This window comes from Lates calcarifer, linkage group LG6, assembly GCF_001640805.2.
Source record: "Lates calcarifer isolate ASB-BC8 linkage group LG6, TLL_Latcal_v3, whole genome shotgun sequence".
Lineage (NCBI taxonomy): Eukaryota > Metazoa > Chordata > Actinopteri > Centropomidae > Lates > Lates calcarifer.
In genome coordinates this window covers 25,094,048-25,121,252 of record NC_066838.1, presented here as the reverse complement: position 1 = coordinate 25,121,252, position 27,205 = coordinate 25,094,048, and the positions used below count along the sequence as shown (strand labels likewise).

Genomic DNA, 27,205 nt, shown 5'->3' with positions numbered 1-27,205 from the left:
AGAAAGTGAAGCCTGAGGAGAGGTTTCGTCTTAGTCAAAGACACACAGCCCAATGGATGAAACAATATTCTCGTGCCTTAAGATGTCATGCAGAGAACAGCTTTCATGTTTTTCGTTGTTGTTGTTGCCCACTTTTTAAAGAAATTTCAAATTAGCATGTCTAACTACTTTTGTCTAGTAGCCCCCCTGATTATATTACTGCATGAACATCTTTTGAATTGTTCAGGAGATGTGTCTGTTGTTCCACATTGTAGTCAAATGTGACCTGACTACTCTTTATGTGCACTTCTGAATATATTCAATGCAGTAAACCTTCTGTGAATAGCATGAATGATGTGTCTCCAAACGTTATTCATCTTGTTGGCAGAAAAGATTCATTCACAGTCATTCATTATTGTTGTCTTCCTTCTTGGGCTTTTGCAGACATACTAGAAGTTGTTGTACATTCTGTTTTGAGTTTGAGCTTTAATACACAGTTTTCCTCTCGCACTTGTTGTGTTATTAAAGTATAACTCAACTTTTTGCAAAAGACTCATTGTTTTTTGGGCAGAAAATTACCAAGTGTGCAGGAAAGAAGGAAAAGCCAGACTAGCTGTTTACATTAAGCTAAACTGTATCAATCCTCTCATCTCAGTCTTAGTAACAACATAAACAAGTGTTTTTTCCAAAATGACAGAGTGGTAATGTTAGTCTGATTTTTTACATCCTTAAGTAAAAGACTGTGTAAGAGTGATGTCTGAGGATGTGAAACAGATATTATACAGTAAAATATAACGTAGGTCTGATGGAGAAAAACAACTGCCAGCACCTTTCTTCTGACCATGAAGCAGGAAAAATAGTAAAATACATCAATTCCAGCACCAACTGAATGTTAAATAAGGAAGGAGCAGTGTTGCCTTTTGGATATAAAACAGGTAGAAATATCTGAATTTGCCTCAGGAGACGCAGCAGCTGTGAAACTATTCTGGTTATGAGATGCAGAGAGGAACTGCTGATGTAGAGCCAAACAGAAAATTTAAAATGGATCTCTGTTTGTGCAACAGGAATGAGGTGAACCACATACTGTGATACCCAAACTGAATTTTGGGTATCACAGTATGTAATATGAAGTTCTTATTTCCATTAAAATGTTATCAATGATTAGATTAATTTTGTACTTTGTAGTAGGTTTACACTTCTGTCTACATGTTCTGTCCTATCAGATGTCCTTATTAGGTTCAGTATAGCCTGGTACACACATACACACACACACACACACACACACACACACACACTTCTGCCAGTGTGTGACAGCTCATTCAAGCCGAACACAGCGCAGACCGGCAGTGTGTGAATTATTCAAAGTGATTATTAATATTTGAAACCGAACAGCTCGGCGGATGAAGGAGTCATCAAATGGACTCCTTTCATCCTCCCTCTTCTTCCCCCCATTAATGGAGAGAAAAAGTGTAGTGACAAACGGTGAGAAAGAAAAGTCTGTCAGAGACACACATGGAAAGAGATAAGGAAGGGAAGGAGTGAGATCGAGGGACATGAAGTCAGAAAATGAGCGTGGGGTGAAATCAAAAGGACGACATCGTCTGCAAAGAAATTATGCTGTGACTCAATGTTACATCACATTCCACTATTCCTGTATCATATTTTGTTTAAATTAAAAATGTCATGACCTACACTGAGCAACACAAACTTAATTAGGTGTATGAGTGATCATCGCACAAGATCTACGTGAGATGATTGATAAGATTTTGGTCTAAGATAGAAAGTCGAACAGTTCTCATTATGCAGAAAGCTTGAAGGTAATAACTTTTGTGGTATTTCTGTTTCGGATCATTTAAAATTGAAAGTCAGCACTGTCTGAGAAAAAGGCAGTGATGGCACCCTCTTCATTTTGGAGATGAGATAGTACTGAGGGCCTCGAATCAGGTGCACGGGGCAGGTGTTGAGTGAGTTCAACAACATCAGCCTTCATGCTGATTTTGAGCTGAGACTTGAAAGAACCAGCAGAGGGGGAGATCTGATCGACAGTCGTAGGCTGTTCAGCGTCAAGGTGTTTCATTCACTTCACTCCACATTCAGGCTTTCCTCTGGTATTGTTTGGATAAAAATGTTAGATGAAATAAGGAAGAAGTAAACAAACTGTAGAAATACACTGAGCTCTACACAATGCTTTTATGCAGGTTTGCTGCCCTCTGCAAAAACAGCGTTTGAGTATTTTGACTGCAATCTGGGTGACAACATCCTTCCACGCTATAGGTCATCACTGTAGGTGAAATAGCTGCTCTTGTTCTGCTCAGAGTGATTTATGAATCATGTCAATCTAATATAAGAAAACCAACATTTTATTACGTTCAGCAGTGCTGTTATACAGATATTCACAAGTCACTGACTGATCTAGAATTCAGGTCAGGTCTGCTTGTGTGTGTTTCTGCAACATAAGTAATGACAATACAGTAACACAGAGAATTTTTAACAATAATTTGTTTTTGTCACTCAGCTTGTGATCCTTCTCTTCGTAGATTTTAATCTCCCTGCTGTGATAAAAAATGGAATCAGTGGTGGATGAATTGCTAAATATTGACCTCAAAGCCCTCAATTATACACCATGCACCAGCAAATTCAACATATTTCATTATCAGCTGCAAATGTGTTTCCTGGAAGGTTCAGAGGGGTAATCCATTAATTGCATTTATTAATTACAAGATCATAGTCGCATGCAAATAAAGGTGAAAGATGAAGAGGAGAAAATTAAAGATGAACAGCAAGCGAGAAACGTGGGGGGCCAGTGGGAATACACAGGGAGCTGTGTCTGACGTAGAGCGTTAATACAAGGATCTGTGCAGGAAACTGGCTGATTGGTGCCATTGTTTTAAAAACAGAAAGGAAAAAAGAAGATCTAGGATGTGAGACAGAGAAGTGATTTAACAGGGTCTTTGTTATCTTTTGTGAGTGGAGAGCTGCAGAATAATAAAATCCACATCAGTCATATTGGAAACAGTGAGTCTGAGCTGAGTGTTTCCCTCTTTGGTTCAGTTTGTTTGGCTGGGTGATGTTATCTGTCTCAAGTGGTACAGCAGAGGAACACAATTTGCCTGAAAATGTGATTTCTGGTCTCCTTTGTTATTGGCCTAACAATGAAATGTCATAGAAGTGCAGGAAATGAGCCAAAACAACATGAGTGTGAAGAGTGGCATGCAGCAGCATGAAAGACAGCAAAATGAAGTCTGGACTAATGCTTCTTATGGAGCTGGTTCTTTGTGTTCTTGACAGTTGAATAAACAGCTGAAAAGGCAAATCATAGCAACAATGTCTGAAGGTTTAAGCTGTCAGTATGCTTCATGAGAAATGCTTGCTGGAGTTCCTACAACCATTTAATAATAATAAAATATTTTATTTTAGTTGTCAATAGAGGATCCTCTTTGATAAATGCATGAAATATGTTGAGAATGAAAAGTTTGAAGATATAACGACAACAAAGATATTTTATCACATTGATCAAAAACATAAAAAGTCTGAACCTGGATGGTATTACATTTCCTATAAAACATTAGTCAGTACAAAGTAAAGTAAAGTAAAGTGCACCCCCCCAAACTTCACTAGAAGTTTATTTGTTTCAGAGAATCTTAAAATATGAACTTTGGGTCTTGCAATAGGGGATGTGAACTGCAGTCACATGCTGGCATTAGCTTGCAGATTGAATTTTTGTTCAGAGGATTATATCAGCCTTAGTGTTCATTGAAGAGGACATTAAGAGAAGACAGAAGTAGTCAAAAGAGAATTAGAGAGAGGGAGCTGAGGAATTAGCTGGCACAAGGGAGAGACCAGAGCGAGAGAGGCGTAAAGCAGTAAACCCGCTTTAATGTAATGACTAAATATTTCATGCTTATTTTGGAGATTGTGGAATTCCTTAAGTGCAGACAGACAGTGAATGCTAACAGCACTGAGTCTCAAAGACCAGCGTGTTTCAGCTGCGTTTCTGAAATGTAAGTAATATGTACTAAGGGGATTAGGACTGTGTGCTGAGCTTACAGTGTGATCCAGAGAAAAGCTCTGATCCAGTGTTGACTTCACTGGTGAATGATAGTGCTGAAGTGATGAGTGAATTAATTGACTAGTTGATTGATGAATTTTTAGATTAAAAGAGTTTTAAATATGTGATTAGTGGATAGGTTCACTTTTTCCCAAATTTCACTACACTTACTAATTTCTTCCAGAGCTTTCAGCCTCATCTCATAGTCTTCCTTATTCAGTTTGCAGGGTTTGGTTCATTGCTTGTGTTGCCAGGGAAACGCCACTGTCAGTCATAATTTGATCAAATGAAACCCACACAGCCCTGATGAAACAGATTGTCTGAGTTCTTGAGTGCTAAAATTACTAATTTATGACCAGAGATTTTTTTCTCTGAATACAGTCACAAATATTACATTTTCTAGAGAAACACATAAGATTTTAAACTACTTTTTTTCATCTGAGTTTCTTCTTCTTCTCCTTCTACCAGATTATTTGAATAGCTTATAAAAGATAAGACATGGGGCAAATTTTGATTAAAAGCATATTTTTTGGTTCCTGGTACAAAAATATTGACACTGTACATTGATTAGATTCTTTTTCTCTGCCTCTGTATTTTTCCTCACCTTCATTATCTGGTGCATGAATGAATCATTTGCCTTCCTTTAGATTTCAACACTTTCTGTGCTTTTGCCAGTGTACATGTAAAGTAAACAAGATGTTCCTGTATCATTGTAACTCCTTGCACGTTGTTTCAGCTGCAGAGCTGCCAGACAGTTGCCCTCTTCGAAACTAAATCAGAAAAGACAAATATGTGTATGTAATATGTTTCTTATACGTCTCTGTTACAGGACAGTATGGGAATATCTCTGTTAAAATTAATTTGTACATTGTATGTCACTGACTCTAGCTTCTACTTGCTTGGGGCTCACTGCTCTGTCCTTTCTTTTCTCATGTTGCCCACTTTATTTTTTTCTTTCTCTTCTCTCTACTGATTTCACTGCTGCCAGGAGCCTTGAACTCATAATGCAATTATACTTTCACCAAATGACAGAGAGAGTGAAAGAGAAAATGAAATAGTGTAGAGAACAGGGCTGAGTATCGGGAGGCGTTCTGAATAGAGATGGAGGGCAAAAGAGAGATTGTGTTTGAGCCAGAGAGACAGAAGGCCAGAAGACAACAGAGACCCACAGAGACTTATGGAGAGAAGACAAGATGTTCTGGAGGATAGAGAAAGACAGAGATAGAGGGTTTGGTTAGGTCGACTCAGTCCCTGATGTAAAGAGGGGAGGATAGCTGAACAGCCATGAAATATTCTCTCTGAAGACTCTCGGCCTGCCTGCAAGTGTTTGGTGCACAGGGAGAGGGAGGGGAGGAATGTAAGAGAGAGAGGAGGAGGAGGGCAAGATGGCAGAGAAAGAAAGGAGGTATGGAGGAGATTTAGAAAGATATAGATAAGAGGTGGGAACTAAGAAGAAGAAGAACTAGATGGAGAGAAAGAGGGGAGTACGTGGAAAAGAAGATAGGAATTGAGTGAAAGAGGGAAGAGCAGAGTGAGAGACTGAGGGGAGCTGTATCAAAAAGTTAGGGAGGGAGGATTTAAGGTGCTGGGAGAATGGATCGTTAGAGAGGAGGAGGAAAAGAGCTGAGGTAAAAGTGTGGATGGGATGAAGAGGGGAGGCATGGGTGGGAACCTGCAGAGAAGGAGGAGGGTAGAGGAAAGATAGGAAAGATGGATGTGATGGAGAGTAAGAGTTAAAAGGCCAAGGAGAATGATGGGTGAAGGAAGCAGAAAGACAGAGAAGAGCTGATGAAGACTTAAAAAGTCTGACAAAGTTATCCAAGAAGGGTTGAACGGAGGGCAACTGGATTTGGTTTTAGATAGTTGAGGACGTTTCACCTGTCCTCCAGGAGCCTTCTTCAGTTCTGAACTTATCCTTCAGTTATCTTCACTGGATTACCATGACCTGGATGACTGAGAATCTCCACAGACATCTGAAAAAGTTCTTTAAAAAAAGACATCTGAAAAGTTTTAAGTATTATTTTCACAGACGTGAACAGTTGACTCAGGATGCAGGGAGTATAATGTAAAAACATCTGTACATCTATAGAACTGTTTTGTCGAGTTTTTCCATGTTATTTTAAATTTACTGTGATTTGGAATTAAAAAGCAAGTCATGCCTCAGTTAGTAAAGGTTTCTTGAACACAGTGTCAAGGACAGTTTCTGCTCGCAACTGCATAATGTAACTTTAAAAGTCAAACATGATCTACTGATGAGTGATGAGTTTCACTCAAGGTTCTTGTCGCTGCAAGTTGACTTTCAGAGTGAAATGACCTAAAATCCATGGCTGCCTGCTTTTACAGTATGAAAAGTATGAAAAACATGCTTTTGGTTTCACAGTGGAATACGACGTCCCTCAGTACTGTGTTCATTTGCAGCTGTCTCTGTGTTTTGGTCGTTAAGAGACAGATCAGATTTGATTAAAAAGTCCTGAAAACATCATAAATTCAGCCTCTGAAAACCTGCAGATATAATTCAGACCAAGGCAGGAAGGATGAGTCGGAAAGAGCTGAGGGCGTGGAGACAGATAACAAGTGAAGAGGGGAAAAGATACAGAGAAGTAAAAGTCAGAAGAAGGTAATGAGAGGGATGAAAGGATAAAAGACTGAAAGACACAGATGTTGAGATGCAAGGGAATAGATGATAGACCTAAAAAGGGGGGATGGGGGGGTGAACAGTGAACGTCATCTAAAATTGGAGATTGGGGGAAAAGAGGACATGAGGAGGAGGCAGAGGAAGAGATGGAGAGAAAGGGAGAAAGAAAGAAGGGGATGTGTTGAGGAAAAAACGGGAGAGTGAAAAAGAGCTCGAGGCTAAACTGAATGAGGGGGGTAGGAGGGGGAGGGGGGGTGAGAAGGGGGGAGACAGAAACATTTGACTGCAATGCGTTTTTATAAAGTTTTATCCAGGGCAGCTGAAGCAGAAAAACCCTCAGTTTGCTCTCAAGCCAAAGAGGGAAAATCTGCAGTGGACACACCCAACACACACTCAAATAATAAGTGACTAATTAATGTCTTGATGAACATGGTTCTTGATTTTTCTTTTTTTATTTAAATCATTATTTTTAAGATTCACACTCAGTTTTTTGTGTGTATGTGTGAGCTCCAGACAATGAATCCTTGTATTTTTCACTGCTACGACCTCAGGTCAAAAATATATATCAACAGAGTCTGAGGACTGAAAGTGAACACTTTATTTATTTGTGATCGGTCTGTGTTTGACCCAAAAACATCAAAGTATAAAGTATCGACCAAAACAAACCAACAAAACAAAAAAAACATGCAAGTTGAGAGACAGGCCGGTGAGATGAAATCAAAATAAGGGGAACCCCCTCAAGGCAAACCAGACACTAGACCACCAGACCTGAACAGATAACTGGCAAATAAACCTTGGGAACAGGACAAGCAAACTAAATATCAAACCACAAGGTCAAATCAGGCTGCTGCTGAGTCCACACCTGACCAGGACCAGGAGGAACTGAGGACACAGCACAGAGGCCCAGCAGAGGGGACACATCCCCAGTCTCTCTTGTAGTGTCAAAATCAACCAAACCAAAATATCAGCTCAGCATATGATATCTCATAGTCCTTTTGCTCATGGAATTTGCTGAGAACATTCTTGTTTCACAGACGATGAACCCTTTTGATTTTATTGGCCTCGAGACGGATGTTCCTCCAGTGCCTCGCTTTGGACAAAGCTTTAAAGTAAAGACAGAGAAAAGCTGATTCATTAGTGCGTTTTCATTCATTAGTCTCCATGCAGTGACAAGAGCACCTCAGGCTGTAGTCTTTATTAACCTCAAGGCATTAGCACTGCCTGGTTTGGGGTTTGATTCCCACTGTCACCACCGATGTCAGCAATCTCCTCACTCCTGCTACTGCAAGGTGCTTTGGATAAAAGCGTCCAAATCTCATTATAACCAGCAGTTTTAGCAGCGGGACCTCACAAAGACACTCTGTGCATTTTAATAGTCTCATGCACCTGCAGCCACAGTATCTGTGTTTGTTATGCAGACTGGATTAAATCCTGAATTGGCTGCAGACTCTTGATTAAGGTGTTAAAGGTGTGTGTGACCTACAGTAAAATGAGCTTCCTGTCCTCGTGTTTTCTCATTTCACTGAGCTTGTGTGTCTCTCTGCCTCCTCTCTCCTCAGATACACTAAGATGAAAACAGCCACTAACATCTACATCTTTAACCTGGCCCTGGCTGATTCTTTGTTCCTGGCTACTTTACCTTTCCAGGTAGGAGTTTATCACATATACAATAAAACTGTATAGAGAATGATACTGTAGCATCAGTTGTTTCAGCCCGTTAAGTAATTATGACGAGAGTGAAGGATTAAATCAGGTGACGTTGTATTGTATCTGTATAGGGTGGATTAAACACTTCACACACTGAACATACATCACTGTTTTCTAAACTTATGACACAGTGACTTTAAGAGATTTATTTGCTTATCTGTCTCTGTGAAACAGCTTATTGAATGTGTTGGTTTTGAATGTGCTGTTTACATACAACACTGACTCAAACTCATCAGTCCTCTGCACTCTGACTGCACTCTGAACTGACTTCATGCTTTGCTCTCCTCCCAGCTACTGAACATTATATGGACTATATCTGTCACTAGTTGGTTATGAGGTGTTAATGGTTCTGTGCTCCACTGCACTGATCTGTTTCCACTTCATTGACTAATTAACTGTCCAGAGTCATATTTCAGCGGAGATGGAGCTCTCTGCACAGCCTCCAGCTCTATTTCTATGTTCATTCTCTGATTTCTGGATGTATCCAGGGCACCGACGTGTTCCTGGGCTTCTGGCCGTTTGGGAACGCTTTGTGCAAGGCGGTGGTGTCAATCGATTACTACAACATGTTCACCAGCACCTTCACCCTGACAGTGATGAGTATGGACAGATACGTGGCCGTCTGCCACCCTGTCAAAGCCCTGGACATGAGGACTCCTCACAAGGCCAAGGTAAGAGCATTTCATTTCAAAGTGAGATATTCACCTTTTCAGAACCTTCACACCTCCTGTATTCTCCCTGAAACCATCAGATCAGATGTCAGCAGGCACTTCAGCTCACTTCAGACACTTTTGTCATGGGATGTCATGTTATCAACCCTTTAAAGTGACGTTGTGTGTGCTGTGTCATGTGGCAAACTGATAAAGATACAGGCATCGTTACTCCTGCTACTCTGCAGTACCTGCAGAACTCTGTGTAATACGACTAGCAAACGCTTTTTGTTTTTACTTTAACTGATTTTACACATCAGCACAGGTACTGCATATGTGATAAACTTGTGTGAAATATTTTTGGCTCTAAACTGAGATGATAAATTGCCTCAAGTGATGGAATTTGAGTCAGTGGAGGCTGAAAAATAGAAGTTTGAAATGCTGTGTTCCATTCACACTGATGAAGCGAGGTGAAAAGAAAACAAACTACACTAGGTTCTGTTGGGTTTTTTACTATTGTACATGTGACTTTGAATGCTGACGCACTGCATATACTGTAGGTGTCATGCCACTAGTCATTTCAGATTTGTAGACATAAGGGTTTTTAAATGACAATACATCACACTGTATAATCATCATGTCTTCAGGTGGTGAACATCTGTGTGTGGGTTTTGGCATCGGCCTTTGGTGTTCCGGCCATGGTGATGGGAAATGTAGAGGAAGAACAAGAGCATAACAGTAAGAAATTAACACACACACACTCACCTACATATATACGTACATATGCATATGAAACAAACCTCCTGACAGCATTTACAGTGGCTTCAGTAAGTATTCAGACCACTTTCCGCACACTTCATGGTGTAGATTTAATTGTAAATGGATAAAATTGCCACTGTTTTCCATCAAGCTACACTCAATAACCCATAAGACCAAAGTGAAAATATGTTTTTAGAAACATTTGCTATTTTATAAAAATTCAAAAACAAAAATCTCTCATTTACAAAAGTACTCAGACCCTTTGGTGTGGCACTCCACATTGTGGTCAGGTGCATCCGCTTTAATTATCCCTGAGATCATTAGAGTCCACCTGTGGTAAATTGAACTGATTGGACACAGTTCAGAAACACACACACTGGAATACAGGTCCCACAATGCACTGCACTGGACAAAAACCAAGCCACAAAGTCCAACGAACTCTGTGAAGCTACCGCACAGTCTCACCATACCTACTTACACCTGTGAATGTGATACTATGAATTTAAATGTCTAATTAATATGCAAAACTATGCAAAGTTGTGTAACACACAAAACAGGTTTTACGGATATATTTTTTATATCTGCTGCTATGAAAAGCAGTTGGGGGAAAAAAAGATTTAAGCTGTATTTCAAGAGGTTGCTCCAGGAGGCCTGATGTGAGTGAAGCCGTGTACAAATGTTGTTGCTGTGCCAGTTTTATAGCTTTTACTGCACAGCATCTGACTGCTATTGTGCAGTGCCCCTTTTGCTCTTTATTTCTCTTTACATCAGACAAGTGCAAAAAATGTCAAAACCAGCTGCCTGTGAATTGACACAATACTCTGCATGATGCTTGACATTATGAACCTGCACCCAGCAGGTACATGTTTAGATCTACCAAAATAGAACGATTTCTAATGCTTGAACTCTGCTGTCGAACACAAAGCAATCAGCAGAAGTCATGTTAATAGACCAGTGAGATAACAGCTTGAGTCACTACCTGATATGTTTTGATTATTAAAACCTAAATGACTTGTGTGACTGTGTCCAATTTATATAATGTGAGCTTAATGACAGATAAGTTGCCTGAATGTTTTTAAATGTAATAACCCCACAGAAACACATAATGTTTGAATTACTAACACTCATCATTTACACCATAAATATGCATGACTGAGATTAACTGCGGAAAATACAAATGAATTCAATGCAACTGGATTCAATCAGCAGAAAGCCATAATTATGGTAACTCAGTTTCAAAGGAATCATTATACAAATGATGCAGAGCCACAATCCGTTAAACAGGACTTTGCAAAGCATTAATTTACAATGAGCATGAAAAATAAGGAACAAAGACACTGACATTTCCACCCACACATCAAACACACTCTTCTTTTTTAATTCACTGATGCATCACAGTGTTACTGCTGTCCACTGCTCATCTGTTAAATCTATCAGATATGTCCACAAACACAATCAAAATTTTCAACCAGGTGCTTTCAAACTATAACTACTCCAGTTTCTAACCCACACTGAGCCCAGCCTTGAATGGGATTCAAACAGTGAGTTCTTGGCAGACACTCCTGCACTAATGTATCCCACAAAAGTTCAAATTAGGGCTTGGGCTCTTGTAAAACTTACAAATGGCCAGGAACAATATTATGTCAGTATTTAATTATACTATAAATAATTTGCCTCAAGTGGCCTCCAGGTTTTAATATTTCAGTGATGTCGAGTGACTCTGTATCCATCCTTTGATTCTGAATGCACTGTACCTGTAAATCCACAGTTTAAACTGGTCTGACGTTACTCGTGGGTGAATGGAGTCATAAAATCCCACTGTTTCTGTCATGTACAAGATGGAGCTATAACTTTCCATATTTGATATCTACTGCTCATTTATCTGATGATTTATTGCCTTCTCTTCTTCCTCAACACAAGCTGCTACCAGGAGAAACACCTCATTTTAGAGAGCATCACCTGAAGATCAGGCCTCCCTCCCAGAATATACCACTGAACTCCATGTAATTTAATGAGATATCAGTCAGGTGTGAACAGATAGATAGATGCTTTATGCACAAAAAATAAATGAATAAACTTGTAAAAACTGTGAATGAGCCAAATTTAAGTTGAGGAGATTCATCACTTCAGATAAATTGAGAAAAATGATTTTTCCTCTCACAGCGTGAGTCACAATAATAATCAGAAAGCACTCCCTCATCATGTTCTCAGCTTTCATTAATTAAAAAATCAAGAGATGATCTAAATGAGCAAAGATGAGTAAAATGCCAACTTAATGTGCTGTCATTTTATGCTGTGCAATATGTGGCATTATAAAACTGGCTCTAATAAATAGTAAATACACCTAATAAAGAGACCATCAATGTGGAAATTTATTAGGGGATTTACAGTGAGAGGAGAGGCCAAGTGACCCTCACATTTATGACATTTATGACTTCAATGGCAAAATCGTTGTTTTAACCCATCACTGATGGAGCCTGAGAGAGAACCAGGAATATTATTCTCCCTTTAGAAAACTCTCTTCTTCCATGGCATTACTTTACAACTGACCACACCAAATACTTTGAGAGCAGCGAGGCCCTCATCATGTCTGAGTAAAGCTAAAGCGAATGACAAAGAATCATTGCTTAAACACAGATGAAGCGAGCAGTGCTACATACTCCCTGTATGAAAAGGGCGACAGTGTGTTTGAAGTCCAGGACAGCTGCTGTATTCTCACCAAAGTTTACAGAAGTGCCTAACTGTTGGAAAGTTTTACTCTTTATCACAGTCTCTTTCTCTCTCCCTCTCTCTCTCTGTTCATCTCAGTCTCTCTGATACCTGATAACACCTGATGGATAACGGCAGCTTCATTCTCAGTTTGAAATAGACTCATTTCGTTTCTCTTCTTATAGCTGCTTATCAGTTTCTGCTGAGTGGATCCAGCTGGGTCCTCCATCTTTATACACTGTGAGTGTGTGTTTGTAGCCATATATCATCTGGCTCAGGCATTCATACAGTTTACAGCACACACATACACAGAATTATAGCTTAATATTAATGGAAAAGTCTTGCTGTGGAACGGATTCTGCTCTGCACACATTAAGCTGTGTGTGCGTGTATTTCAGAGCAGTACATTTGCCTTATACGGTTGTGTGAGAGTGATGATGGGACTGTGTGTGTGTGTGTGTGTGTGAGATCTGATCGTGCTGGCAGCCTTGGATATCATGACAAACTTGCTGTTGGGAGTTTACAGCTCACAGATGGCAGCTCTTCTCCTAAAAAGGCCAAAAACATTCAAAGAATTCTGCTCAGTTTCTGTGTGAACAGGTGCACACAGAATTTCATCTGACCTTAAAGGGACAATACATGAGGTTAATACAAACCAAAAGCCATAATATGTCATCAGCAGGTAAACAGGGCTGTTCATCAATACTGATGACTCAACATTTCTTTAGCAGCTGCTGAGATTTTTGGTTTATAAAATGACATTTCTGGCCTCTAGTCCGTTATGGAACAAAAACTGTGGTTTTAACACACATCCTGGTAGGCTAGCTTACTCATTTGTGTTATGACAGAGTGATTTTACTGTTTATTACTTGTGTAGCTAAAGTTAGAAAGGAGAGGACAAGGTTAATGTTGTAATTTATGTTGCTGTTGTTGTAAAGACTAAACGATCATAATTCATTCTCTTACATTAAAACAACATGGGTTTTTGTTGATGTAGCTGTCACCTGTAGATTATCAGACTGATTATTTGAATTATTTTTACATACCTGAAGAAATATGTTTTTGTGTTGCAGAATTTAGATTTTTTTATTTTCTATACATCTTCAACCTCCTCAATTCATCGACCTGTTATTGACCCCAGGCTTGGGGCCCATTGATGTAAGCCTCAAAATTAAAAGCTGCATTTTTGATTCCCAGGATTGAACCATTTTCATTATTATTTTTAGCCCCACTGTGATATCAACCCTGTCTCCTATATATTATGTTTCTGTACAACTAAACTGCAACAGCAATTATGACTCCATTACGTTTTTTATTAACGTAATAAGGATAGGTTGTTAATTAATTGAGTTAATTCCATCAGTGTAATGTTTGCAGAAACCAGCCACAGACAGGACTCTGGATGGGAACCTCGCTCTCTGGTGTGACAGTCATGCACTGTGTACACTCACCATCCAACCCTACCACCGCTTTCAGAATCCACTGTTGTCACATTAGTGAGCTATAAGACATATTTGCTGCTGCAGTGTAGTTGTATATAAATATAATCTCTAAGGTTGATTGATTGCCATGTTGTTTGTTCACTGAGCCTCTTGTGGTCACTAGCAGGGCATTTTGCTCTCAGTCAGGCTTCATATATAGATATTCTCTCACTCTGAAAATGCTGTAATATTTTTAATATGTCTATTATGTTCTTGTCAAGGACCTGCCAGTTGCTTATTTCGGGCAACATTATCACCTGTGCTCTTCTTTTCCTCTGTGTGGGAGGTTGTACCAAATTTAGGTTCATTAATATTTAAATTTCATTTAAGCAGAAATGTGAAGCAGGTCAGTGCTGAAGTGACGCATGCTGTCTTCTAATGGACACATTAAGAATATAGATGATCTTCTGTAAAATATTGTTATTATTTATAGCTGTTATTATTTATGTATTATTTAGTTAATATTCATTGAAAGCATAAAGTATATGAGGTTGAGTTTATAAAGAATACTGAGCTTTCAGGCTACAGCTGAAGCCTTTTCAGCAGCTAGAGAATGTCATTGAATGTGTCATTGGCGTGGTATTACAGTGTTACTGTATACCTTCACAGTCTCCTGTGAGATAAACCTCATAAACAGGTGGAAAATTTGGAAACAGATATTTTAAAGTGTACTTTAATTTCAGACTGAAGACTTTTGTTTGTAATGTATTAAACAAATCATTCTTGAACAAATCTTTTCCTCGGGTGTTAGAGCTGTTTGACTTGGGATCACATGTCAGAACATCCTCCCCCAGATATTAAAGCAGAATAATTTCATCATGAACACCAACCTTAGAAATCCACCTGCCTGTCTTTTCCTCTCACTGTCTACAACCCATGTTTACATTTTATAGTCAGACGACCTCTAGCAGCCGTATCAGTTATCATGGGTGTAAAGGAGGAAGTAGGGTGACAGAGTAAAGGAGGATTTCATTGGATGACACACATACGTATATTTAGCATGTGTATATGTTTTGTTTTTATCTTGAAGCACATTGAATCTTCCCTGGAATGAAATGTGCTACATAAATAAATGTTGCTTTGTCTTTGCTTTGCTGTCCTGGCAGTAGACAGGTGACCTGAAGAGACTTTGATTCCCAGTTTTTCTAATAGAAAGAGCAACTTGAGTCTTTTTGTTTACTCCAAATAACTGGCCATTCAGTCTGAATATCAGTCTATAGAACACCTGCAGACTAGAAAACATCGGTAAGGCTGGAATCAGTGTCTGTGGTAACGTCTCCAGTTGCAGCTCTGCCCTCTCCTGCTCTGTCCCCTGTGTGTCAGCAACTCTGCATGCAGACCTTAAGCTGCTACGAGTCAGTTCACCTGAACCAGACCAGGTGTGCCAGCTAGCAGGCAGCTGGGAGGACAGCAGGTCCACTGTCAGCCTGCAGCCACATTTACTGCTGACCCTGACAGTACTTTCCTGTCTGTCATCTCTCAGCACTGTTTTACATTTACTCTAATACTGGACACATTTTGTAGAAGAAGAGGGTGGAGATATTCAGTATAAGCAAAACCTGACCTGATATTAAAGCATATATATACATACAACAAGTTAATCACTTTTATGCAAAAACAGATGGATTTATTTAGCTCATATTTGTCAAATCCTGGGTCCTATCTTGGGCTCTTTATTATTCGTTTATGTGTCTCCTTTTGCTCAATGGACAAAAACCTCCTCAACTTCAATTTTGAATCTTGATAGCACACACTCTAATTTCTCCCTCCAGTGCCACTGACTACAGAGCCTCTTTGGTCTTTGGTAGCATATAGAGCAGAATTTCACATCACAGAGATCAGCTCTTTTCTTTCATCCACTGACCTGGAGAAAGTCATTAATGTTTTTTTTTTCCACTCCAGGTGTTATCACTACAAACTAGCTTCCTTCTTGCCCCAGCCAGAAATATGCCTTCTAACAGCAGCTAGTGCAGAAAGCTGCTGCCAGACTGCCAACACATCCCAAGAGAAGACATGTTATTACTCCAACCTTTTCTGCCCTTCACTGGGTGCCTGTCAATTTTACAGTTGATTTTGCCACTGGTTTTTAAAGCATCTCTTACTTATACCTGTGAATTGATTTCCTTCTCTGAGCCTGATCCAGGCCCTGAGAACTTCTGGAAGCTCTTCTTGCTGTTCCCAGATCTGTTGGTGACCTCTTATCAAATCCCAATTTTATCTCCAGCTTTTGTCCTAATAATTATTTGGACCCCCTGTCATTGTGTTATCTTTGTTGTTTTGAGAATTACTGCATATAAAAAGAATCTGAAAATAGACTGGTGAGGCACAGCGAGGGAGAACCATCATTTATGGTTTTGATATTTATTTTAATACTAAGCATAGAAAATCACTGAAACAGTCAGTGATTTTCCATACACATGCCCACACATCGCTCAGTTATTATCAGGCTATTTTGTAGTTAAATCGAGTAATATGTTGTAGCTAGCAGGGGAACAGGAGGCCTAGTGGTTAGATATTGATCCAGTCTCAGCCTGCAGCTACAGCCTAATCCTATAATCATTTTTATTAGTCTACTCTACAGCTGAGCTACATCTGCACTCTGAGTTCTCTCTGAGTCTGCTTTTTCTACTGCTCATGTCTCTTTTCTGTTTTCTACTTGTTTTCTCCTCAGCTTCTTCCTGCTATATCATTAATCTCTCATTCTTTCTTTTCATTTCATTCCTTTCTTCTTAATTTAGCTTACATCTCATTCAATTACATTCTCATTGTACTCTCATCTTGTTTATTGTATACAGGTCATTCTCATCTCATTCATTCTAATCTCAGTCTCTAGTTTGTCCTCTTCTATCTCTGCCCTTTTTCAGTCTTCTTTTCATTTCAGGAGTCATAATTTCATTCACATTTCTTCTACGTCATTGTCTTTTCAGTCACAATTTATCAATTTAATCCTAATTTCATCTCCTCCTGTTTCCATCTACATTTATTTCATTCACACCTTTCTTGTTTTCATTTCACTCTCCTCCCTTTTACTTAATATAGAACATTTCATTTGTGTCAACTGACTTTCGTTCCTCTCTTTAATTCTTACCTCGTTCATTTTTCATTCATTTCATTTGCATCTCATTTTCATGCACATTTCATTTTTATTTTATTTGGATTTAATTTCGGTGTTTAGTTCTTACCTCATTCATTTCTCTCACATCTCAGTCATCAGTTATCCTCTTCCCCTTGCCACACCTCTCTGCTTATTCTCTCCTCTCTTCATATCTTCCACTTTCACTCTATGTAAGTCTCTTCCTTCCATCCATGTTTTTCTCCCCTATCATCTTCTTTCTTTTTCCTTCCTCTTCTGCTCTACTCCTCATGTAATTACAGTTTGCTGGCCATGTCCTGCAGCTGTTTGTTTATCATCAGTGTTCTTATGTGACTGCTAGCTGTACAACAAATTGACATTCAGGGCTAATATAGGTTCATTCTACTCCACTGGTGTTGCTCTCCTCTCTGCTCCTCTTCCTTTCTCCTCTGAACAAACAGAGAACGGACAGAGAGGCTTTATAACCTGACAGCTGCAGGGAAAGTCATGGCACGCCGCTCTCAGTAATTGGGGTCAAAAGCCTTGCCCAAGGACACAGTGGCAGGAAGGAGGCTATAATCAGCAGCCACCCTGCTGTCACTAATAGTTGCTCTGACTAATCCATCCAAAAGACTCATAGCAAAGTGTGTTTCCTAGCAGCGTGTCTACTGCTGCAGAGATGTGTGTTAGTGCTGCAGTATGCAGGCACTGACAACAACACTGGGGTTAGACCTTAAAAAAAAATGTAGGAGCAGCATTGAACTTTGCGTTTGCTTACATTTAAAGTTTTCAGGTCCACTTTTCTTGACAGCAGTACTGCACTTGAATGTTTTAACATCATTGTGCACTGTACTGTCTGAACAGTGTTTGACACTGGCAGGTTGGAAGTTTTTCTGTTCTCAACTTGAATGGGAGTTCAAGATGTGCAAATCCATCCATCCATTAGTATAGCACTTATCCTTTTAAGAGGTGCAGGAGGGCTGAAGCCGATCTCAGCAGGCGTTGGGCAAGAGGAGGGGTACACCCTGGATGTGTCAGCAGTCCATGGCAGGGCTGACAAATACAGACAAACAACCATTTATACAGGCAATCTAGAGTTACCAGTTAACCTAAACTGCATGTCTTTGGACTGTGGGAGGAAGCCTGAGTACTTGGAGAAAACCCACGTAGGCACAGGGAGAACAGCAGAGTCAAACCCTGAACCTTTGCGCTGTGAGGTGCTAATCACTGCTCCAGCATGCCTCCACAGACCCACTTCAGTGAGAGAGGAGGAGTAGATTTTAAGGACATTTTAAGGGTTTTTTGTTGTTGTTGTAAAACCATATCAGAGAAATGATCATTCAAGGCAGAGTATTTTTACATGTCTTAATAAGTGTTTAAAGGGGTTCTTACTATAAGTCTTTTCCTAGACATAACCTTACTGTGCTGCCATATATATATAGTAGAAAGTTTCATTTAACATTCACGCTGGATGCAACAAAAGTGTTTTTGCTGATGTTTGCCAGTGATGCAGTTTACCAACCATACCACTGTAATACTGGACATTAGATAAGAAAAGGCTGAAAGCTTCTGTGTTACAGTGTATTCATTATTTTCACTGTTCATTATGTAAACACTTATTTATTTATGTTAAGTCAAGGATTATAAAGGATTTTTGCTCTTTATATAATGAAGTGGAGGAACAAACGCTAGCAGCGTTCTGAGTGTTGCACTGGTTTGAGATTACACGTCAAAGTCCGTTCCCTTGTGTTTTGCCTTTGCTGTAATTTCTACATCCTCCAAGCTACAGTATGTAAACTTTAATGAATGAGATACAGTGGCATTATAGTAACAATGCATAATTAATGTTGTCATGCCTCATCATCTATGATGGCTTAGTATATCTTTTACAAGCTAGTTATTGTAAAAGCAGTGATACGCACAGTATAATGAGGTGATGTGTCACATATCATTACTTTGGTTTGATGATGATACTCATAAGTTTTAATGTGATGCTTCAGCCCTGTGTCTTGGTTTCAGATGCAACTGTTTTTATTCAGAGAAACATTATTCCAACAAAGTATGATCCTATATGTCATCCCCATTATGATTTGCACACATACACACATAAACAACAGGACCAATTGCTGGGCTCTCGGGACCATCAGAGCATCAGCAGGTTTTAGAAAGCCAAGGTCAGTCCTTTTCAGTATTAGCTTACAGCAGATTGTCTCAATAGAGCACATACAGTACTTCCACCAAAGCTATGTAATAAATCACTCCTGTTTCTATATTTACCTCCTGTTTTATTTTGTTTACCAGCACTATATTATCACTCTGTGCTGGCAAGATATTGTGTCCTTATATCAGGGCTGCCAGTGTGCTTTTTATTACACTTACCTCTGGGTCAGATGCTTGTTTAGTTTTTAGTGTTCCTGTATTTAATTTTCAGTACAATGATCACTGCTGTTTCTCAGCAGTACGTTAAAGTACCAAGAAAACAAAATGAATATTAATGATATACATATGATATCTTTTCTACTTACTGTCCACACCATCATATTTTACACTGTTCCACTGATCTGTAGGTGGCACTAACACACCAAGACATACAGCAAAGGCTTGACATAAATTGTTTGTAATGGTGTTGATCTTCCTGGGCAGCTTGATGGTGTAGTAGTTAGCACTGTGTCCTCACAACAACAAGGTTCTGGGTTGTGCTTGTTCCTGTGTCTGTACAGGTTATTTCCAGATGCTCCAGTTTCCCCCCGCAGTGCAAGGACAAACAGGTTATGTTAGCTGGTGACTCCAAATTGCATCAGTTGTGTCATCCCTATGAATCACTGAGCACCTGTACAAGGTGTACTCCACCTCTTGACATTAGCTGGGATAGTCTCCAGCCCACCACAGCCCTGAAGGATGATATGAAAATGCCTCATTCATGAGCTTTGCTGTGAGCAGACAACTAGTTACATCCAGTCATATCCACATTCCTGTGGCTCAGGAGGTAGAGCGGATCGTCCACCAATCAGAAGGTCATTAGTTTGACCCTGGGCTCCTCCAGTCCATGTGCTAAAGTATCCCTGGGCAAGATACTAAACCCCGAAACTGCCCCTGATGTATCATTGGTGTGTGAATGGGTGTGTGTTAGAGCACTTCGTGTATAGAACAAGTTTTATGAATGTGACCTGCAGTGTAAAGTGCTCTGACTGGTCAACATGACTAGAAAAGCAGTATGTAAGTGCAGTTCATTCACCATTTACACAGATGCACCTACAGTGATTTCATCCTGATGCTCATGTACTTAATTAATTGCAGTAGACTCTCTGGTTGACCCGTCAAAGAGCCTTTTCTGCCATTTCCTTCTCAGTTGCATACGCACAAGATTTTTGAAGCAGTAGTTCACGAGTTGTTGCTAAAATACTTTCTCTGTACATAACTCTACATAATGGAGAATAAAGAACAGATCAGATGTCTCTTAGTTCAGTGTTCAGTTTATCTGCTGCACAATGAAAAACAGTGAAAAGAAAATAACTAAATAACCCAGCCATAAAGTGTGGTGGAAGAATACTGTAACAAAAGACAGTGAAAAACCCTTTTATAATGTGTGTATGTGCCCCCTCCCCTGCTGACACAGCCCAATGTAACTTTGATGACAACTGCTGTATGGCCCTCAGGATAGACACACACAGACGCATGCACACACAGAGAAAGCAGATGTGCCCAGGGACATGTATAGAGGATACACACATGGAATAAACCTACACACACATGCCTACATGTTGAGATGTCTTTAAGCACCCAGACACACACACACACACACACTCATAGCCTTCTGACAGTCATGCATGTGATCTTTTTTCCCTTATGTTTTGCCTGAAGCAACAGTGTGAGATGAGCTGTAAACATGCATATGTCATATACAGCACAAAACCACCTCATGTACTGCCACTTAACTCACACACATTTGAACAGGTTATATAAGTCTGTGGCTGCCACAGTCAGTTTGTCAGCTTCAGGCAGCAGCAGGTAAAGAAGTATGAGTCTGAAACTTAAAGCCTAAACTGGCGACTTTCAACCTTTTCAGCCCCTCAAAACCAAACAGTTCCTGTGCACAAGCTCACTGACAGGAGAAAGAGGAGTAAACTGTGACAGCTGATGACAGGTTTTATTTTCCTTTGCAGCATATTTTACTCTTTTAAGGGGGGAAAAGCCCTGAGGCAGAATGTATTCTTAATGTCCACAAGAGAGAGGCATCCACCACAATGACTGACTTCATTAAGGCCCCATGATCTGCACAGTATGATCTCAACCCTCCATAGGCTGAAGAAGGCAGTCCATATCACTATTTCAATATTATTCCAATTTTCCTCATTCCGTCCAGTTAAAGTTACTTTTAAAAAGTGTTGATTAAGCTTGTCATTGGTTGTCAGTGTCAGTGCTGTCAAACTTGACAGTAGAGTAGGAAGCACTCAAAGAAGTCAAACTTCCAACAAGGCTGCAAAGCTGCAATTTTGAGTAGCAAATGAAAATATAATCTGAACCAGTATCAAAGTTCTTACAGTGACAGAGAATCACTGTTCATGCAGCCAGTCCTAATACCTATAGAGACATGTACAATGAGCAGAGAGCTGGTGTGGCAGAAAATGTCTTAAATGAGTCTGTCTTTGTGGTTAACTATTCAAACGAGGATGAATTGCTGATCTCTGAGTTGAGACAGCATGCAAGTGTACTGAGCTTCTGAGCTGCAAGATTTTTATGCAAGCGCAGGTAAACAAGGGCAAATACAGCATATGTATAAACCTAGCTCAGCCTTTTTTTTAATTTGCCCCTGCAAACTTTCAGTGTACTCTGACTGAATAATAAATTCAGCAACAACTGCTTTAAGCCTGAATATCTTGTGTCCTTTTCAGCCACAGGAAAGAGCAGGAGAAACCAAGTGGGGAACACAGAAATAAAGAGGAAAGGTACAAAGTTTAAATACCTGTCTGAGAAAATCGGTGAAGTAATGGCAAAACAAACCAGACCGCAATAAATAATGAAACAATGTTATGTGGCCCAGAAAATACTGTTGAGTGGAAGCTGAACAGTGTAGCAAACTGTGATTGTACTGGGCTCCCACAGCAAGTTGAAGACTGGTAAAAAGTGTAAATTCTCCATTGTCCTGCAAGGTCGTCGACATAGCATGCAGCAATTCCCCCCTCAACTAACCAGAGCTGCTACTGGGGTTATTTTTTATTATTTGTAGTTTTATAAGATGTCCACAAAATAACAAGGCTCCAACACAAGTTCCCAGAGCACAAAATGATAACATTTACTTTTTAACCTCACAGCTGCATGGCTGTGGGGATGACAGTGTTGATTTAAGATGTTCATGGTTCCCAGAGGCTGAATCCTAATGAATTTGGTGATCCCCTGATTTTTCATCTAGTGTCAAATACTTACAAATACCTGTAAAACAGCGGAAGTTTTAGTGCTAATTAGCAAATGTTAGCATGCTAACACACTAAATTATGATGGTGACCACTGTAAACATTACCTGCTAAAGATCAGCTATGTTACTATTGTCACTATGATCATGTTTGCACACTGACGTTAGCATTTAGCCTAAATCACCACCATGCCTAAATTCAGCCTCACAGAGCCACCAGTGTAGCTGTAGACTGTTTTCAAATTAAGCCATTATTAATTGTCTATAAAATGTTCAGTGACAAATGCCCACATCACATTCCCAGAGCCCAAAGATGCCGTCATCTTTTTAAACCAAAGACAGAATTTACAGTGATAAGGAGAAGACAGAAGCCGATTGACAAGCTGTATGTGTGTGCTGACATTTGTCCCTGAATAAGATATGTAAACAGCTGATAGGGCCACAGTTTTAAACCAGCCCTCTGGTGTTGCCTTCTACTTAAAGTGCTTTGTATTTAAAAGGTTGATAAGTATTATCATTCACAAAGCAATGTAATGATATGAGACATAATTAAATTTTACATATCATTGCTTTATCAGTAACCCATGCAATTAAATATAACAGTAATTGAATTGACATTAATGAACTATGGTGAAGGGTATGGTTTTATCATTTCTCACTCAGTAAATATATATATATATATATATATATATATATATATATATATATATATATATATATATATAGTGACATCTGGATATTGTGCGTCAGCAGCTAGTGAGGCGGCTGTTTAAAGAAGGTAACAAGCTTTCATGTGTTCAGGTGGGAGGCAAACAGGATCCAATCACTGCAAGACCACAGCTTTTCAGACCTCAGATAGAAAATGGAAGTTGTTGGGGGAGGAGAAAAAAGAAAAGAATGTAATAATAAGTAAGAAAGTGAGGAAAGGTGAAAGAGAGGAGAAAAAAGAAAGAGAAGAATGCTGTTTTGCCCTGATTGAAAATGGAAGAGGGGGGAGGCAGAGGAGATTAGCAGTGAGAGAGAGGAGAAAACAAGAAATGAAAGTTGGAGAAAAGGAAGTGTAATGAACACATTTATTTTCTTGTGAGAATAAAGGTGAAGGAAGGAAGAGAAAATTATTAAGAAGAGCAGTGACCAACAGAGGAGATAAAGACTGGACAAGTGAGGTCAAAAAGAGGAGAATGAATAGGAAGGAAGGATGTTGAGTGACTGTGAAGAACAGGAGGAAAAGAAAAGAGAATAAAGTGATAGGCAGAAGAAAACAAAATTGGGGATCAAAAGATAAGACACTGGGCAAAATGAACAAAAAGAGAAAATAATAGCTCTGAATCAGAGGTGAGGAAAGTAATAGAGAGCAAAATCAAGGAATTGAAATGAAACAAAGAGAAGAGCAGTGAGAGTGAGAGAATAACAGACGATCCAAGCTGCAGGAAAAGAAAAAGAAAGTAGTAGGCAAAACGCAATAGGGGGGAAAGAAGTGATAAATGAGAGGAATGAAAGCAGAGGTGGAGAATCATCAGCTGTGAAATAGAAACCAGGATGGGACACACAGTCTGTGATATATATGACAGCAAGAAGGAAAGTATGGGTAGAATAATGTAGAGAGACAAAGAAAGTGGAAAAGAAACAAACATCAAGGATTACAAACCAAACACTGGATAGTTAAGAAAAAAATAACAAGAGAAATGAAGAAAACAAGGATGAAAGAAAAACATGCAGATATGAAAGTGAAAAGAAGCAACATATAGAGTTTGTTACTTCATCAGAAGAACTGAACCAAAAAGTTCTTCAGTATGACAGAGCAGGTGGCCTACCATTAGACATAAAGTCATTGGACTGGGTCCATTTTTATGTTCAGTATGTCCTTCTTAAAAATTTTCTTCTCCCATAAATGATTAGCTCCACCATCATGCATGGACATCCTTGAACAGAACCTGAGGCAAGGGCAGGTTTATTGGCACTATTAGCACTCCAGCGTCAACATTCAAGAAGTAGTGAGTGTTTTATATTGCCAAAGTGAAGGTGTTAAAGTCAGATGGATGGGAATGTAACACGTCTGACCTCCATGCAGGAGACTGAAGTTTGCATCCTGTCATAAACCTGCAATTAGCATTTGCTTTTTGATTAACCACAGCCACAGTCTTTCCATAACATTACCTGAGTGTTTAGTTGCTTCACCTTAAACATAACCTAACAATTTTCCATGACCATAATGTTTCCCTAATTATAAGCATACAACACATGCACAGTTATTATAAATAACTGTGGCTCAAAAATTGATAAAAATCTTAAAACTGATTTTTTTAAAAAGCCTCAACTAAGCATAGCTATGAGTTAAAAGTCTGTTGTATCAACAAAACATTATCACAATTTGCATCTTCCAACAAGATGATGCAATTTCTTTTGACATTAAGCTTTGAATTAATGAAGGTTAATCTTAGCTAATTACCAATACTGTTTCACTGCATGATTTAAAATATGACAATACTGTTTTGTATCGGAACAGACAGAAGCAAAAGTCATCCATTGACATTTCAAAAGATGAGATATTTCGAAACAGCCATTGAGTGATTGCTGCTAACAGCTATCGAGTGATTGCTGCTTGACCTTTCGTTGTGCAGCAAAATGCTTTAATGGAGCCGCAACACCATCCCATCTCTGAGATTTCCACCTATCACACATATCCTCAGAGAGACAAAAGCTGACGTATTTTGTGTCTCCTGTCAAAATACTGAAAAGTGCATGTCTACAGTCGACACACATCAACATATTTTCATGAATGTACATGTCAGTGTCTGTTTTATGTGTGGGAATGTGTGTGCATTAATGCAGCAGGCAGTCTGGGTAAACTATAAAAACTGCCCTATATGAAGAGACCTCTGCAGAGAATTGAATCAAAGGAATTATTTTATTTCCCATCAAAATAAAACATGTATGGAGTGTGTGTGTTTGTATTTACAGCAGTGGAGAAGCATGAGCAAATATCATGTACTGGTGAAATTAATTTGAAAATGAAATTAAAAAAGGGAGGACAATAAAGTTAGACACACCTCTCAATATAAGGTGGAGTACAACATCACCTTTAACTATAATACATGTAGTTAATCTAATTCAATTTACACATTTCCATGAACTATCTTTTAAATTTTATCAGAAATTGCAAAAGAAAACCTGTTTTTATGAGAGATTATTAGGGGTAAATGTCTTTGTGTTAACATGACTGTATAATCCACAGAGATTTAAATGTGTAATGTGTATGATGACCTTGATGACGGCCACTGACTGAAGTGTTGCTGGAGCATTGAAATTTTCAGATATTTTCCCTTTCCCATGTGCCAGTAGGTGAGGAGCCAGGAATTCTTGTGCCATGACTCCTACTTTAATGAAATGAAAGCATGTTTACTTCCTTTATGTGATGCAGATTGTGCTGCAGTGGGATGGTTGTTGCTGTGTGATATAATGTAGCTGTTTGAAGCCAGACAAATACAGTTGGGAATTTGACCAGAGCAGGCAGCAAAGTGAAAATTTGAAACACCTTCATATTTTCCTGTGTGTGTAGACTGACATTCCTTTTAGCAGCTGAAGCTGCAGTCATTGACATCTGAGTTTCGTGGTATCATTGTACTGATGAGCTGTCACAGTCTGTCTCTGAGCAGAATGAGAATGAAATCATATATATAATAAATCGAAATGTCCACAAGGTTCACTGTCAGAAATGTTCTGTTTGAAAAATAGAGGGGAAGAGACAGAGAGGAAGCAGTTTCCTGAACATGACGACAGGTGAGATGAGGAAGATGAAATGAAGCCAGAAGTGATAGAATCATGTACAGTCGTGTTAGCGATCCCATAAGGCTTTAACGTTCATTACATACCAACTTCTTAGATTCTCACCTCTTGCAGCATGTATGGTTGCTGATCCATTTGCCCTCTGACCCTCCATGAAGAGGGATTATTTCCCTACAGGGATCAATACTGTTATCATATTTGTTGGTGGTGTTTTCCTCTAGGTTTAAAACATACCTGGTGCTTCATTTCTACCACTTTCTCCCTCAGGCAACAGAGAGCCATCTACAGCAATTTTTATAAAACGCATAAACTTCGCACAACCCTATCAAGCAGGTTATTACTATTCCTGTCCTTTCACACAGACTTTTACTGTGTTTTTGATCAATGGCTGGAGTGTGGCAGTAATGGAGCCGAGGCTACGGCTTCCATTTTTACTGGGGACACCCACACACTATAAATTGTGTGCACTCATGGCCCAGCGAGATGCATTTGATAAAAGCATCCACCAAATGGAATAATAGATCAACTTTTTCTTTCAACAGTCCCTATTCCTATTTGTTTGATCTGGCTTTATTGTGACTATTTATGCAGTTTATTCTGCAGTATGTGTGTGTGTGTGTGTGTGCATGCGCGTGCTGCTGCCTTATCTTGGAGCAAACACAGTTTAAGGCTTTAATTCAAAATAAAAACACTGCATTACGTCTCTTCTATAGCCAGAAGCACTACATCATAAAGTTTGTGACTTTGGAGGAGAAAAAATAACCTAAAAATACCGCCTGATTTATCATTTAATATTCCAAAAATATGGATTCAATTGTCAAAGATAAAGGTTTTAAAGTAGCAAATTATGTCTCTAATGCTCTTGTTTAAGTGATGTCCCTTTTCTAAATACAAGGACAAAACAAGCAATAATTTTTTTTTTGAAGTGGTGCTCTGGAGGGGTTGTAAAATTTCACTAATTCATTAAA

The 27,205-nt window shown here is 39.2% G+C and overlaps 1 protein-coding gene across 2 annotated transcripts in view; it reads left to right on the top strand.

Annotated features, from left to right (window-relative positions):
• oprl1 (opiate receptor-like 1) overlaps nt 1-27,205 on the top strand; it is an 81,100-nt gene that overhangs the window by 49,421 nt on the left and 4,474 nt on the right. For both annotated transcript variants that reach the window (XM_051071455.1, XM_051071456.1), the window contains 3 exons: nt 8,222-8,309; nt 8,858-9,040; nt 9,667-9,757. In XM_051071455.1, the coding sequence (XP_050927412.1) occupies nt 8,222-8,309; nt 8,858-9,040; nt 9,667-9,757 (362 nt within the window). The remainder of the gene's footprint in view (nt 1-8,221; nt 8,310-8,857; nt 9,041-9,666; nt 9,758-27,205) is intronic.